Source organism: Cyrtonyx montezumae, unplaced genomic scaffold (assembly GCF_038088225.1).
Source record: "Cyrtonyx montezumae isolate F1298 unplaced genomic scaffold, pur_monq_1.0 scaffold_2, whole genome shotgun sequence".
Lineage (NCBI taxonomy): Eukaryota > Metazoa > Chordata > Aves > Galliformes > Odontophoridae > Cyrtonyx > Cyrtonyx montezumae.
In genome coordinates this window covers 10,857,008-10,871,564 of record NW_027071936.1, presented here as the reverse complement: position 1 = coordinate 10,871,564, position 14,557 = coordinate 10,857,008, and the positions used below count along the sequence as shown (strand labels likewise).

General features: G+C 45.8%; 1 protein-coding gene across 1 annotated transcript; it reads right to left on the bottom strand.

The window, feature by feature from the left end:
- Nucleotides 1-6,145: 6,145 nt before the first annotated feature.
- On the bottom strand, nucleotides 6,146-10,549 carry LSM6 (LSM6 homolog, U6 small nuclear RNA and mRNA degradation associated). Its single transcript, XM_065736390.1, has 4 exons — nucleotides 10,504-10,549; nucleotides 10,281-10,393; nucleotides 7,547-7,660; nucleotides 6,146-6,300 (listed from the first exon to the last, which is right to left on the bottom strand). Exons 2-4 carry the CDS (start codon nucleotides 10,372-10,374, stop codon nucleotides 6,266-6,268), a joined length of 243 nt encoding a protein of 80 aa, XP_065592462.1. The 5' UTR covers nucleotides 10,375-10,393; nucleotides 10,504-10,549; the 3' UTR covers nucleotides 6,146-6,265.
- Between the last annotated feature and the right edge of the window lie 4,008 nt (nucleotides 10,550-14,557).

Genomic DNA, 14,557 nt, shown 5'->3' with positions numbered 1-14,557 from the left:
CATCTACGTGCCAGGAAAAAATTGACGAGGCCATAAAAATGCTGCTAATGCCCACTGACACCTAGTCTGTAACGGGCTTTGCTGTACTTCAGGAGGTTGCGCAGCAGGCGATTGTAAAGTAGTTCCAGCTGTACCAGCATCCCTCGTGAGGTCCTTGGCCACCCCTGGCCTCTGCCTGAGCTGGGGCCTAGCTGTGGCACTGGTCCTGGCCCCTGTCCCTTCAGGCTGCTGTGGTGGCCCAGACCCTTGGCCAGCCTTAGCCACCAGCGCCAGGCCAGTGGGGCAGGGCTCTTGCTGGAGCTGGAGCTGCCTCAGGGCTGAGGTTAGGCCTTTTGGCAAGGAATGCACCCAGCGCCATTGCTTATGGATAAGCGGGGAGGTGTGGCACTTTCAAGTCATCCTCTGCTGACAAACATGTATCCGGAGGCGGAACGAGTTCTTGCTGGTACAGTGGTCGCTGCAGGACAGTGCAACACCCTGCCCTGGTCAGTGAGTTGAGGAGACTGGTGCAGTGAAGTTAAAACTTCTGTTTAACTGTTCCAACTGTGTGGAAACTGGTGGTAATGGGCTTTTAGCAGACTGCTCTTCTCTGTATCTGAAGAAGGCCTTAAATTCGCTGGATTGCAGGATACAGCGCAAGGCTCCTGGCTTTCCTTCTTTTTGTCAGTGGAAGCAGGCATAGTAGTTCAAAGAGCGAGAGAAATAATTTGCAGTAGTGCTTCTCTTTCAGTTTGCAATTGCCCATACTTGACACGTTTTTAGGAGGAGTGTATTTAAGTAATTTTCTGTTAGTAGCTAATCCTTTGCTGAAACAAGCTAGTCTCCTGCGGGTGTTCCTCACTAACATATTGACTAGTTAAACAATTCCTTTCTTGTAATTCCAGGTCCAGACCTCTGCCAATCCATCGAGAAACGTCTGAACCCAGCGAATGCGTTGCAGCCGTTCTGACATGGAGTCACAAGACCCGAAAGCAGCATTGCAGGTAAGCGTGCATCTTTGAGCTCTAGTGCACTGTTACAGCATCACGCAGCCTTCTTCAGCTGCTGCTGAGGCACACATTTCATTGTGCACCTCCAGCAAGCCCCAGGGCTCACATGGCTTTCAGCAGCACCATGCAGCTGTAGGGTGTTGCCTGCAGGCAGGCCAGCTCAGCTCAGTAGCAGGCCAGAGATTTGCACAGCCTAGGCAGGACTTATTTCAGTAAGGCTGAAATACAGCCTTACGCTGAGTTCATCCTTGCTGTCTGCACTCAAGCAGAGAACTCAAGGGCTTCACAGTGGCAGTCAAGCCAAGCGTCAGCACTGCCTTCTGCTTAGAGATGGAAAAATCCCATCACGGTCATCACCATGACAAGAGCACCTACCAGCAGCCCCCAGCTGCAGGTTCTAATGCCAAGTGACAGGCGTTTGTTCCCAGCGAGAAATACAGTCCTCCCTGTAGCCTTTGGTTGCATCACCCAACAGCACAGCATTGCCTCAGTCTTTTCTGGCTGGAGCTGTGACCTGGAGTCGTTTCTGCTCAGCCATGTTCTGCACATCTCTCTTACAGTGGGGCCCAGACGCAGACAAGTGGCACTGCTGTCACTGGAGAGAGTTTGGGCTTTTTCCTGTCATAAATTTCTTTGCTGATAGGAAGCTGACGTGGAGAAGGGGATGTAAGGCAACTTACTCCCTGGTCGTTGTTTTCACAGTGACGTTTCTGTTGTCGATTTCTGGAAGAGAAAAATAATCCATTGGAGTAGAATGAAGAACACTGCTTACAAACTGGTGTCTCAGGGTTGACCCGTGCGTGTCTGTGGCTCTGTGTTTGGGCAGATCAGGGAAAATGGGATGCTTCTCTGATGTGTAGTTGGTCAGTAGAAGTACCAGTGGGATCTCTTGCTTCTACCCGGTTTGCCTGTATTTGCTGTTCCACTATCAAACTTAGTGAAATTTGGTAGTGGGTTCAAATGTTGTTGGGAGTGAACTAAGGTGTATACACATACAAAGTACAGCGTGGTCTCCTGAGCCTCATTCTCTTACAAGTTCTTCTCACCCTTGCCCCAGCACTTTATTTTGTAACTACTTGAACGTGCATGGGGCTGTGGGTGGGAATGAGGAGAGGGGCGAGGCATGGTTCTTTCTGCCTCCCAGTAAGAAAGGCCTGTCAGCAAACGGGTAGCTGCTTTAATAAGACAGGATAAGAAGAGCGGTACAGATAGTGAGTAAATTGCACCTCCCTTGGGATGCTGGGCGCTATGTGCTCAGATAGCATTAGAGCCTGGAAGCATTTTTCCCACATTCTGCTGCACAAAGCGTATCTGACCCTGCCTGAGGAGAGAAACTCTCTTTTGGCCACTTGAACTCTTGTGAGATTTCCTTGCAAGAGAGCAACTCTGCTCCTGGAGGCTGTTCTCATGGGAGCACCTTGCCGTGCTGCATGGTGAGGGCAAAGCCAGGCAGCAGGAGCTGCCCGTGGGCTCCTGTTAGCTCTGGCGATCCCACGGCAAGCAGCCTCTGCCGTCTGCAGGAGCACCCCCAGGCACCCCCCGGGCACCTCTGTGTGCAGCAGTCTCTTGTGTGAGATTGGTACCTCTCAGGGAAAGCTGGCTGCTGTGCCCCTGCTCTGCTTTGGAGAAGGATGGCACAGGAACCTCAGACTTACGCCTACTGGTTCTATGGTTTGTTTGCTTTCAAAAACGACAGTGAGCTGGAGCTGGCTGCAGGCATGGGCTGGCATGTTAAAGCTCAGGCGTCAGTATCATCAGTCACATGCTCTAAGGTGTCACTTTGAAGGCACTTCCACACATTCTTGACTCCCGTGAACAGTGCAGCTGAGACATATAGCAGCGTGGCGTAATCCCCTCTTAGAGCCAGGCATGAACCTTGGGACTTAATGGGCAAGTAGTGCCCAGAAGAATTCTGGGTGGCTGCTTTGTCACTGAATGGGAAAAAGATGGTCATAGCTCAAGTAAATCATGTTCAGAATGCTTTTGCATTGGATTTCATTTGACTCAGAAGCCAGCAGGAAAATTGCACAAGTGTGTTGTACCCAGTACATACACCTTTAAAGGAATCCTCTCCCTGCATCCCCTGCTCATTTCATATAGGGCACTGCAGGGTACCACAGGCCCTAGTAATAGCCTTGTCTCTAGCTGATCCATCGTTGGTGGTGAGTGTGTGGCTCCTTCTTCCGGTTGTGCTTTCTTTTGCTCACACAGAGCATGAGGCCTTGCTGCTTCTGGTTCTGTGTGAGGAGATGTGGTATAGTATTGCATTTCAGGTTGGATCCTTATGAGGCACTTAGGAGTTTCTGCTCTGCCTGTAAACGAGGGCATGGAAGAGGGTGAGATTGGGGCAGTGGCTGGATGGCCATCTTTTCCTGTAGTGATCTCATCACATTAAGACACGATGTATATACACAGATGAGCATTTGTCCTTGGAAATTCAGTTTATTTGTTAATTTTTAACTGTTTAATCATGGATGCGTTCTTCTAAGAAAGCGGTCGCTGTCATGGACCAGCTTTTGTAAGCTGCTCAAGGGAAATTTCGCTTTCAGTCCTGACCTAGGTGAGCTTGATCTACAGGTAAAAGGTTTGCACTGAGAGAAGAGCATTGGGACGTGGCAAAATAAGTAAATGAAGGACATAAGTGTTAGTATCCGATACCGTCTGTGTGTGACAGTACGTTTACGTTGTAAGGGAATGGAAAATGTATGGTGTTGCTATCAAGATAAGGATCTTATAAATTTGGTTGAGTCATTTCTAAGCACCGAGAGATTGTGAAATACACACTGTGATATTTATACACACTGGTGATGGGACAGAGTGCCTTACACTTCGAGTAGCATTCCATAGGGTGCCCTTTAAGCTGGCTATCCGGTGTGTGATTTATTTGTAACTGGTGTTGTCACATACAGCGTAGTGAGGTAAAACAGGTTCTAAAAGATAAGTAAAGTAAATCCCAGATGGATGTTGTATCCAACTCAGATGACATCCAGACATCGCAATGCCTGGTTGAAGTTTGTCTTCAATGCTGAACTGACTTCAGTGCAAGGGCTGAAGTCTGAATTGAGGGCAGAAGCCTTGCAACATGTACGTGAAGGTCATTGACAGTGGGAATTAAACATATAATTTTAGTTGCTATTGAAACTTGAATACGGATTGCAACAGCTCTGCTTTAATGCAAATTTTCTTACCTACCTCGCATAGCAAATAGTGACCTCGTGATCTAGAATACATTAACAAAAGTCTCAGCATTTTAAACTAAACAATGTTTTCTAAGTTCGTGGTCTGATACATGATTAGACCACGCTCTGCCTTTTGACATAGCAGATCACAATTGGAGGCTGTTCCATAACTAGCCTCGTAGAAACAGAAACGCAGTTACGAAGTTAGAGATGCAAACTTTCAAGAATAAAGCGAAGGCTATGCCAGATTTGTTGCTACACCTGGGTAGGTGGAGGGGGAAGAGAGATGAAAAATAAATACAAGAATTAAGAAGAAAGCGAAGCAAGGTCCCTGTCTGGAAGCACACAGCAACCTGCTGGCTGTATATGAATGACAGAACAGATGAGCACGCTCCGTTTGGAGGCACAGCTTTCTATTTTTTGTTTGTTTGTTTGTAAGTCCCTTATGGAAGAACAAGAGTTAGTGATGTTTACTTGCATTCTGGACCCTTTTCAAGCCCTTGTCAAGGGATGATAAGTCACTGAAGGATATGATGAAGTAGTGTCTCTGTATGTTGTGTTCTGTAGCGGCTTCTGAAGTGTTTTAATGTTGAAAGGTTGACTACTAATTGCAAAATAATTTAGAATTGTTCCTTATTCTTTATTCACAACAACAACAACAACAATCCATGTTCTCTCCTGTGGATAATTGAAACGTTACCGTTCCCTGCTTGCATTAGAGCTACCTGGGAAGAAGGGGGCAATGCTATATTCACACGATTGCCTTCTGTTTGTCCTTCCACAGCTAGAAATATTTATTGACTTATTTTTATTCAGGGAGGCACTATTAATGGCTCAAAAAACAAAGCAGGGCTTCAGAAGACTCATTACAAACGAAAACCTAACCAACCTTAGCACGAGGCGCAGTACCCTAAATTTTATCCTCGTCTTGAGGAACAAGAACACATTCTAAAAAATCTGGATGCTAAGTGCAGTAACATCAGACTACCTGAACATCCGTAGCTTAGTTCTTGGCTCACTGCAAATAAAATGAGAAGCTGTTTTATAAATTGATGCAAGTATCCGTCTAAAACTGTGCTGGATTCACACACTGGTCTTTGATTAACTGGGAGCATCGTTGCAGAATGTAAACAAGTTCTGACTTCTGTGCCTGCACAGAGATTTCTCTTCCCCTAACACATACCCCACACTACGAGCTCAACATATTGTTTTACACTTCTGGCTGGAAATGAGAAAACGTGGGTGGTACTTGGTTGGGGGTAAGGATGGGAGGAGTGAGTGGTTTGAAGAGGATACACGTTTAGAAAAGCTTTTGGATTTCCAGTCGGTTTTAAAGAGTAGCTTTAGATATTAGTTAAAATTGCTTTTTATTAAAGAAGCCCTTTGTGCGTGGTAAAGAGATGTAAGAACACAGGTACTGCAGGCAGGGGTAGGGAACAGAGGCAGGAGGTGATGCAGCTGGTAGCTGTGCTGGGGCACCAGCTGAGAGCTTTTCACCATTGACTGACTTCCCCAGCACGCGCAGTGCTACCTCTTAGGGTTTCTCTTCCATTTGATTCTCCACCCCTAATTGTTGAAGCGTCACAGTTCCATCCCTTGATTCCAGAGCCACAAATCAAGATGCTGTGGGTAATTTAACAGCCAGCAGCTGACTTTTTTACCCACTGGCTCTTACTGCAGTTCGGCATTTGAAGCAGACTGTGTTTTCTGAAAGGGACAGGTCACTGTCACCAAACGCTTCTCCCCTCCCAGCATCACTTAACCCATTCTTCTGCCATGGCTGCATGGCTGTAGCTTGCAGTTCTTCTACACCTGCTTACCTGCCCATTAGTATTGCTGTGACTGTTAGTGTAGCCAGATGAGCGGGTGCTTTGAATCAGCCTGGTGACGCTGTTGCATGCTTCATTTTTATTTCTGTACCATGGAACAAAACAATACTCTCAAGCAAAAGTATTCAGGAAGCTTACACCGCTTTACATTTATTAAAAAAAAATAAAGCAATTGAATATTTCACCTGTGAATGATTAACTACAAATGAAATAGGTCTCATCCATTTGGAGAGATTCGCAAATTCAGAAGAGTCTCCTTCTGGCTTCTTCACATCCTTCTCTTCTGTGTGCTTATGTACAGTACTGTAAAAAGAAGAAAGCAGTACAGATAAGAGTTTCAGTAAATAATGTGCAAAGCCTGTTTATTTAAAACTTACTACTTCCATGGCTTTTAAAAATAAGTGTAATTAATCTCATTGAGCATGAGCAAAGTCAAAAACTTTCAAGTCCAAGTTCCAATAAATGCAACCAGATATACACATAATGTACTAATCTATTCAGTATTAAATTCATAGTCCAACTGTACACTCTGGGTGATGCAGGCTGCACTGAGGGAGAACAAACCCACCCACCCTGCAGCATTAACAAGGAGAGCATGACAGAACGCTTACGCAGCAGTGAGGGGTGTTGGACGTCCACGTTATGATCTTCCAACAAAAGCTGGAAATCCCCAGCACATCCTGCAGTGCTGAAAAAGCACCTGTGAACCCACAGACATCTTTCACCTACACGGCTGCTGCTACCAGAACATCATGTAATGCAGTGCTTCCCATGCACTTCTTAGGAATGCTTTTTCATTGGTGAGGAACTATGCAGACTGTATTTTGAATGCCCATAGTATGAAATTACATCGTGCTCCTTATGCTGGAACGTCTTAAGTTCTTTGCTCAGCCTGTGCTTCATTCTCCTGCCGTTCATCCATTTGTTTTTAACTTTTGTAAAAATTCTTACTCCCGTAACTGGTTGCCTGGCTGCAGTATGCTCCTTACTGTCACAAGCTAAATTCCTTACAAAAAACAACAACAATCCTCATTCAAGGATTGTTTCTTTCCAAAACAGAACACGACTATGTAAGGTGAGGTGCAGTTCTTGTTTATTTCCTCTTTTCCAGTAACTTAGTTACTACATCCCTGCTTCATTTACTTTCTCTACAAGTCTCCTCACATCTGCCTTCTGAATTTCTTTCATGTTTAGATATTCTTCTTCCTGGCATGTCCCGCTATTATAGCCCAGCTGGCACATACCACAGCATCATTTCAGGAGCTGGGGATATTCATCAGCCTACAGTTAAAAGCAAGTTTCTCTCGCGGTGGGGAAGGATGCTCATTGTCCTTATAATGCACTACATCCACCTGCTGCACTGGGATGCTCCAAGGCTCAGCAGTGCAGGGCAAGTGATTTTTCTCAACTGCTAGTAGAGTCTTTAGTAAAAAAAAAAAAACCAACCTCCAGTACCTATATACAGCATTCATCCAGGTCTGAGGAAAAAGCGCAGACACTGAAAAGAAGCACCGTAAGAAGTAAATGCAGCACAGGAAGGAGGAGTTACCGTTATTTCCTCGGATGAACGCATCCCCGTACTTGTTCTTTAATTGTCCATTTACATATTCTTCTGTCTGTTCCAGAGCTATATTCATATACCCATCTAGGCAAGCCAGGACACCTGAAGAGAGTGACAGTTTAAGCTTAAGTTGGTTCACTTTTATTTTTAAATTAAAGAAAAAGGCTTTGCATTGGAACAAGGAAAAAAACTTGCATCTTCATAACAAACTAAACTCCCAGGCACAGTCAGCTCAGGCACTCAGTGGCCCTGAGAGTCTTCTTAAAGGATTTAAAGTGAGAGTAGGAAACCGCAGGTCTGATATATGATTGGGTGAGGAGAACTCATTGGGGGACAACTTTCAAAAGGTAACATCTTCTGTTTTGAAAGTTCAGTTGTGCCTTCTTGCTTGCGCTTTACGCCCTACTCCTGAGAAAAACCTGTGACATAAAGTATACCTGAGCATCCTAAGAACAAGGCTAGAAAGCTGCATTTCGAGCAGAGCTCATCAAGGATACATGTGAGAAATAACCCTTCTGACTCAGGATACCATACACATTTTTCTGATTTATTTTCATTCTTATAGAATAACGTGGGCTGCCAGTGTGATCTCTGTGTACGTGAAGATCTACATCATCTTCAGCAGGGAAGGGGTTTAGAAATGACTCTGAAATCCTCAGCCAAATTTTGTTTAACTAACGAACAGTGAACCAAATGTGGGATTAATGGATGTAAAGAACTGCTCAGCAAATGCAATCCAATCTGCTAATTGTGTACATAAGGACGCAAGTAACAGACCGCCCCTCTCCATCCTGCCTGCGTTCTCCTGACTTCCTCCTTCCACACAGACACCACTACTAAAAATACAACTACTGAAATGGAAAAGAATCTAATTTACCTGGCATTAAAACTGAAGAAATGCAGTATTTATTGGCTGTGTTTGAGGAGGGGGGAGAACTCCGGTCTGAGAATCTTCCTGTAGGGCACATTCTCATTTTCCAAAAGCATTACTGTAATATCTTCCATTAAATAATTAGGAATTTAAGTTTTCCTGCCAACTTGCAATGGCTTGAGGATTGTTGTTTTCCTGTACGTGTTTCTCACCCCTCTGTTTCCACATAAATGAGGAAAATCTGACTGGCCACAGAGTGTTTTAAATGCACCAAATCCTCCCAAACCAAGGAAGTCAGAACATTTTTACTCCATGAATCCCAAGTGCTTCAAGTTGCCGTACAAAACAGATGTTTGCCCAAAACTGAATGAGGGCTTTTCGTAGGCTGTCGTTCAGCTGGGCAGGTGCAGTTGCCCTAGTTTCACTGTCCTTTTCTTTGTGCTTACACTCAGGACACTAACAGCATTACACGTTGCCACTGCCCAGCCCAGCTCATGTTTCACCTGGTTTCTTCATCTGTATGTAGAAGGTGTTCTATGTTCATATCCATCTGTACACGTTAATCTGCAGCTGATGACACGTGCACTTTCCAGCACTTCTTCCCTCATGTGCGTACAGCTCTCGGCAGTGAATCAAGACCTCCTAGAGCAGCACACCAACGCGTGCACCGGGCAGCAGGGGCTCCGAGGGTGGAGGTGCAGACAGAGCAGTGTTCTCTGGGCAGCATCAACATAGATGTGCAGCAAAAGACTTAGGTGCTGCGTTCTCTGATGTTTGGTTTATACAAGCGACCACGTTTCTGTGGAGAAGTGAAGGGTGTATTTCTCACACGTAAACACGGTGGAGGTTTCTAGCTGCAGGACTGCATCAGGTGCAGGAAGGAGGGAGATGAATCCTGTACTACATTGGGCTGCTGTCAGAACACCAAGATTCCCTGTCCAACAGTCCTGTCTCAGCAAGCGCTCAGATGAGCCAACTGAATTAAACCTGACTGAAGTAACGTGATCATAATGTTTAAACCATTCCAGAATGAAACACCCAGTTTGTGCTCCTAGGACGTGCATGATAGGAGCATCCAAACTTAACTAAAAGAAATACATATCTGTACAGGTTGATACGCTCAGCCTAAAGGGAGCAGGAGCAGGACATGTCACTGAACAGACAAGTTTCATGTACTGCTCCAAAACGGCCCATAATCCTGCATGCAGCACATGAAGGCAAAGAGACGTTCTGCAATAGAACTGATGGGCTGCATTCAAAAATAAAAGCAAAACATACTGGGCACAGGTGAGCAAAGAGCACAGCAAGCTTTCTCCTGGATTGCTGTGCATCTTGATCCAAGGCAAGGCTAGGCAGTGGTTTAACCAAGAACACAAATACTGTTTCATCCCTCGTGGAAGAGCGGGCTTATCACTGACAGCACAGGTTGTTGTCTGATGCTTTACCAGACCGAGGTCTGTGCCACGAGTTGGCAAACAGGACAAAGAAGAAAAGGAGAAGCTTTAAACGAGGTGTTCGGTCAGTGCTCTGAGAAGTGGAGCGTGTGGCCCTTCAGGGAGCTGTCACCGAAGCCCAGCTTTACAAACCTCCACTGAGTCCAAAGTGGACTTCGTGAGCCTCCACTCTAATGGCTGTGGCCAGAGATAGTAACCGTGTACATAACTGTAATCGTCTGTTAACCTCTCTTCATCAGCTTCTCCAGTTTTTTGTTTCTTTCATTACTGTCCCCACCCTGAGGTCTGTGTTCACACACTCCAAGTCGCCCCATCCCATTGTTTCGCTTTTTAAGAGCAGCGCAGCTGTAACAGCCTCTCCAAACAGTGAGATCACTGACACAGGCGGAGATCTTACCTCGATAATCGACTCCGGAATTCAACTTTACAACGACTGGCCTTCCAATGATCTGCTTTAGGAAGTCACTAGGAGTTTGCTTTCGTAGACTCATCTTGATTTATTTTGGGAAGCTGGGAAGAGATGTGAAATTAGACAGGCCGGGCTGGACGGGGCCGTGAGCAGCCCGGTGCAGGGAGAAGCGTTCCTGCCTACAGCACGGGCTGGAACTGGGAGATCTTACCGGACCTCCCTTCCAACCCGAACGGTTCTTTAACGCAGAACAGGCCCCCGGTTAAGGCACGAGAGAATCGCAAGGAGATGAAAGCAGAACCGTATGGGTAAATGTGGGGGCACAGCTCCCCGAGCCACGCCGTAAAGCCCGTCCCAGGCGGGCGGCCCTCAGCTCCCGCCGCGCAGAAGCGGCGCCCGGGGCGGTTACGCGACCGGCGCCGGCTCCCGCCGTACCGAGCCCCCAACCCGTGCCGGGGCCGGCCCGCTCCCGGCTGCTCTGCGCCCTGCTGCCGCCGGGCCAGGGCCCAACGCCGCCCGCACTCACCCGCTGCTGCGCGCGTCCGGCCCGGCGCTCGCGGCCAATCAGCGTTGGCCGCTACGGAGCGGCGGCAGGGACACGGCGAGCCGAGAGCGCTCACTAAAGCCGGCCGCCTCGGTGCTGCAGGGAGGAGCTAGTGCGCGGGTAGAGGGCTGAGGTCCGCTGCTCCGAGGCGTAGAGAGCTAGATATTCTGAGAGACAGATCGACCTTGAAACGGTCTCCTGTGCTGTTCTGAGTAACCTTACCTGCATGCAGCAGGACATACCTTGCTGAGCGCTTCGGTGTAGCGAGTCCTGCTCATTCAGAAGGGTTAAGTAATATAATCACAACTGTAAATACACGACTTAAAGAACGTGTTATTCCCTGAATCACAAGATCCCAGTGCTCGGGTAGGTGGCTTTCAAAGGAATCATGTAATCCATTCTGTAGGCTCCTTACAGATTCCAAAGCTTAAGATTCAGAAAATTGAGACTCTCTGCTTAGTGGTTCTTCATTTTGTTTCAGCCATCTAGATGAAAAAAGGACTAAACTGGAGCATAGGAAGTTCCATACTTGCAGGGGGGTTGGGCTCGATGATCTCTGCAGGTCCCTTCCAACCCCTGCAATTCTGTGATTCTGCTCTAAAGCTTTGCATGCATTGTGATCAGTACGTTCTTTAAAATACAGTGTCGCTTTATCCTTCCGTGAAGCAGAAAGAGTTCTTCCAGCTGTATAACTCATTGAAATCAGTGAGATTCTGCCCGTGTGCTTTAATCAAGATGAACTTGAAAGGTGAATGTTGTAAGTGGTAGAAATTATTTATAATTTGGTTATAAAAGTTTATGTCTAACACATCCAGATTTCATATATCTGCTACGTGCTGGCCTTGAAATACAGAACAATTGCCTTTACATTTGGCCTCAGATGAAAGGTCATAAATTACAATGGTAAGTTTTCAGTCCTTCCCAGCTCACAAAGTTTCCATATTAGCTTCTTCACTTCTAACGAAAGCGGTTACAAAGTTCCAATGTGAAGAGTTGCCTTGGCCTTTGCCAGCTGAGCTTAATGATGGAAGTCGGTTGCTCATGTTCTATTGCTGTCTTAAATATGAAGCATCTCAGAATCTTTGTTCAGAGAACCTCATTAAAATTTGCAGTTAACTTTAGAAAACTGAAATGGGATTTGCCAATCTCTCTTTCTCTCTCTTTTTTTTTCTAATGCAAAAAATTGCTTCCAAGTTAAAAAGCTTTTTCTTTCCCAGCTACTGAAATAACGACATTTTCATAGGGTGAGATGGCCGTGCAACCCAAAATGTGTTACAAAAGGCTGTCCTGTTCTTCCACCTCTTCTGAAAAGAACACCGTTTACAGAAGGTAAATGCAGGAGAACATCAAGACTGTCTGTGGAAGGACTTCGAATTCAGCCTAAGTAATCCCTGGCTACAGTCAAAGGATGGAAAAGGATTTATTAAACAATCCTCACCAGAAAATTATGTCACGAAGGCTGATCCTTATTTGGGCCAAAATCGTGGCATAGCTCACGATTTTAACAGTCAGCTTTGGTGCCTGCTTCGATTAGAATGCAAAAAAGAATCTGAAAAAAAAATGCAATAAATGAAGGGAGCTGAGCACTGAATGCAGGGGAACTTATTTTTCAGAGCCTCTGAGAGCACGGGGCAGAAGTTAACCTCCACAAAGTAATGTCAAAGTGGAGAAGCTGTGCTGTTCAGGATTAACACTGTAAGTGCATGGTTTCCTGAAGTAAGCACTGTATGAGATTTTCAGAGTCTGAGAGAAGCAAGGGAGGATTCTGCTCTCACTGAAGTTGGTGGAGGTGACGGTAATTACTTCTCTACTCAGGACTTCACCAAAAAAATCTTTGATGTAGTCTGGAAATTTCAGAACAAATCCATCTCAATGAGCAGGTACCAAAGAGATAGCTGTTAGACTTAACAGTTGTCACGGCTTGTTTTTAGAAACTGAAGTTTCAGCAGCGTATCCTGGCTGCTGAAAAATCCCTTTGTCCCCTGGCAAGCTCTTTCAGAGGGTTCTGGTTCACATCCTTTCCACACTTCTTGCTTTCTCCAAAGCTATCCCACAGTATCCTCACAGAAGAACAGGAAACACTGATTCCTTGTGCTGCTCAGCATCATGGTAGGACAGCTATTTCAGCCCAAGTGGCCTGTCTGCTTTTAAGTCCTGAAATAACTTGTGCTGGAATAGCGGGGCTTAGCTTTCCTTTCATTGCTGCGGATGCTCAAGATGTTGTCTGCTAGTAAGCTCACGGGTAGGATTTGCTCTTGACACCGTTAGAGGCTGCGCACAAAGTTATGTTGGTGCCAGATTTGAGGCAGAGGACCACTGAAGCTGACCTTACTTTACTGCTGTGCCATGCTTCCTGGCTGGCCACTCTCTTGAAGTTGGCATAAGGTCCTCGCTCTTCATCCCTCTCTTATTCTTTCTAGAGCCATGTTCTTTGCCGTCATTTCTGGTTCTTGGAAGTGTTCTTCTGATATCCAGGGGGGAAAGAAATGGGATATTGAATTGAATAGTGCTGGAAAAGGCAACAGAAAGGAAACATTAGGACCTCTCATCTTTTCATCAGACTTTCTGGTAAGCAAGCAGCTGTTCACAGGTCTTGTGAGATTTGGGGATAACAGCATGAGAACCCATCCTAAGGTTTTCTCTCTCCCATCAAAGAATTTCAGGGCTGTTGGAAAGAAAGAGAGGATCTCCAGAAGCTTTCAGAGCCCATCTCCTCAGAGTTGCTGGCAGCATTCTTGGCTTCCCCCAGTGGATGAGAATTTTCATGAGTTTTAAAGTGTTTGAAATTTCATTTTGATGGGAGAATTCTTGTCTGTGTGGGAACTGTTGAATCATGGCCTGAACCACTGATTGATCACCTGAGATGAGCACTGAGTCAGCTTCAGGAGCACAGGTGAAGGCAATGCACTGTGTGACCGGAAGGGGTGGAGTCTGGCTCCACCTCTCCCAGACCCCATTTAAGGGCTGACCACGCCTGGGGAAGGGTCTCCTGTTGGAGATCTCTCCCCTGTGGAGTTATTGGTGAGTCTCAACCATCTGCGAAAGGTGAGCCTTTCTCTATTTACTGGTGGTCTGTTTACCACCCAGATAAGCTAAGCAAAGTACACCATTTACCTCATTATTTTCTGTGAATGCTGTTATTTTGTATTATTCACCCTACACAGCTTTTCAGCGTGTCAGTGGTGCTGTATCTTTGCTTCCACAATGAAAGATCAAAGTGGTTTGTTTGTCTTTTCCCTCTAATGGGGGCTTACTTATCCAGTGTTATTTCCAAGATCATCAGAACTACAGATTCCCAGTGGTATTTTCAATTAAAAAGTTAATGCATTTTAAAATTGGATCTTAATAAAAAAAATACTTGGTCTGTGCTACAGGTTGAAGTCTATGAGCCTAATAAAATTCTCTCATCTTAAGTTCCTTACTTGGTGCTCCTGCTCCAGGATGTTCACGTCATCCAATATGGATTAAGTGACGTGATTACCTTCTGTTGCGTGCTTTTGTCTCCATCTTTCTGCTTGGTTCAAACACAGCTTAACAGATCACATGAAAACTGTGCTTTCTGTTGCCTCGGGAAAGGCTTAGAAGCACCACTTGCTTTTGTTGGCCCCTTTTTGGGGGGAAGGGCTGGGGTCTTCTGCTTTGTTATTCAACACTTAGCTAGGGTATATCTGACTTGCGATCAAGTTGAAGCCACTCTTCTACATTTAAGCTGTCTAAGATA

What these genes read in the sequence shown, in the direction of transcription:
- LSM6 (XM_065736390.1), bottom strand. Translation starts at nt 10,374, where the DNA reads ATGAGTCTACGAAAGCAAACTCCTAGTGACTTCCTAAAGCAGATCATT. An exon ending in TTCCGGAGTCGATTATCGAG is followed by an intron (nt 7,661 to 10,280) that starts GTAAGATCTCCG and finishes CACTCTCTTCAG; the next exon opens with GTGTCCTGGCTTGCCTAGAT. An exon ending in GTTCATCCGAGGAAATAACG is followed by an intron (nt 6,301 to 7,546) that starts GTAACTCCTCCT and finishes TTCTTTTTACAG; the next exon opens with TACTGTACATAAGCACACAG.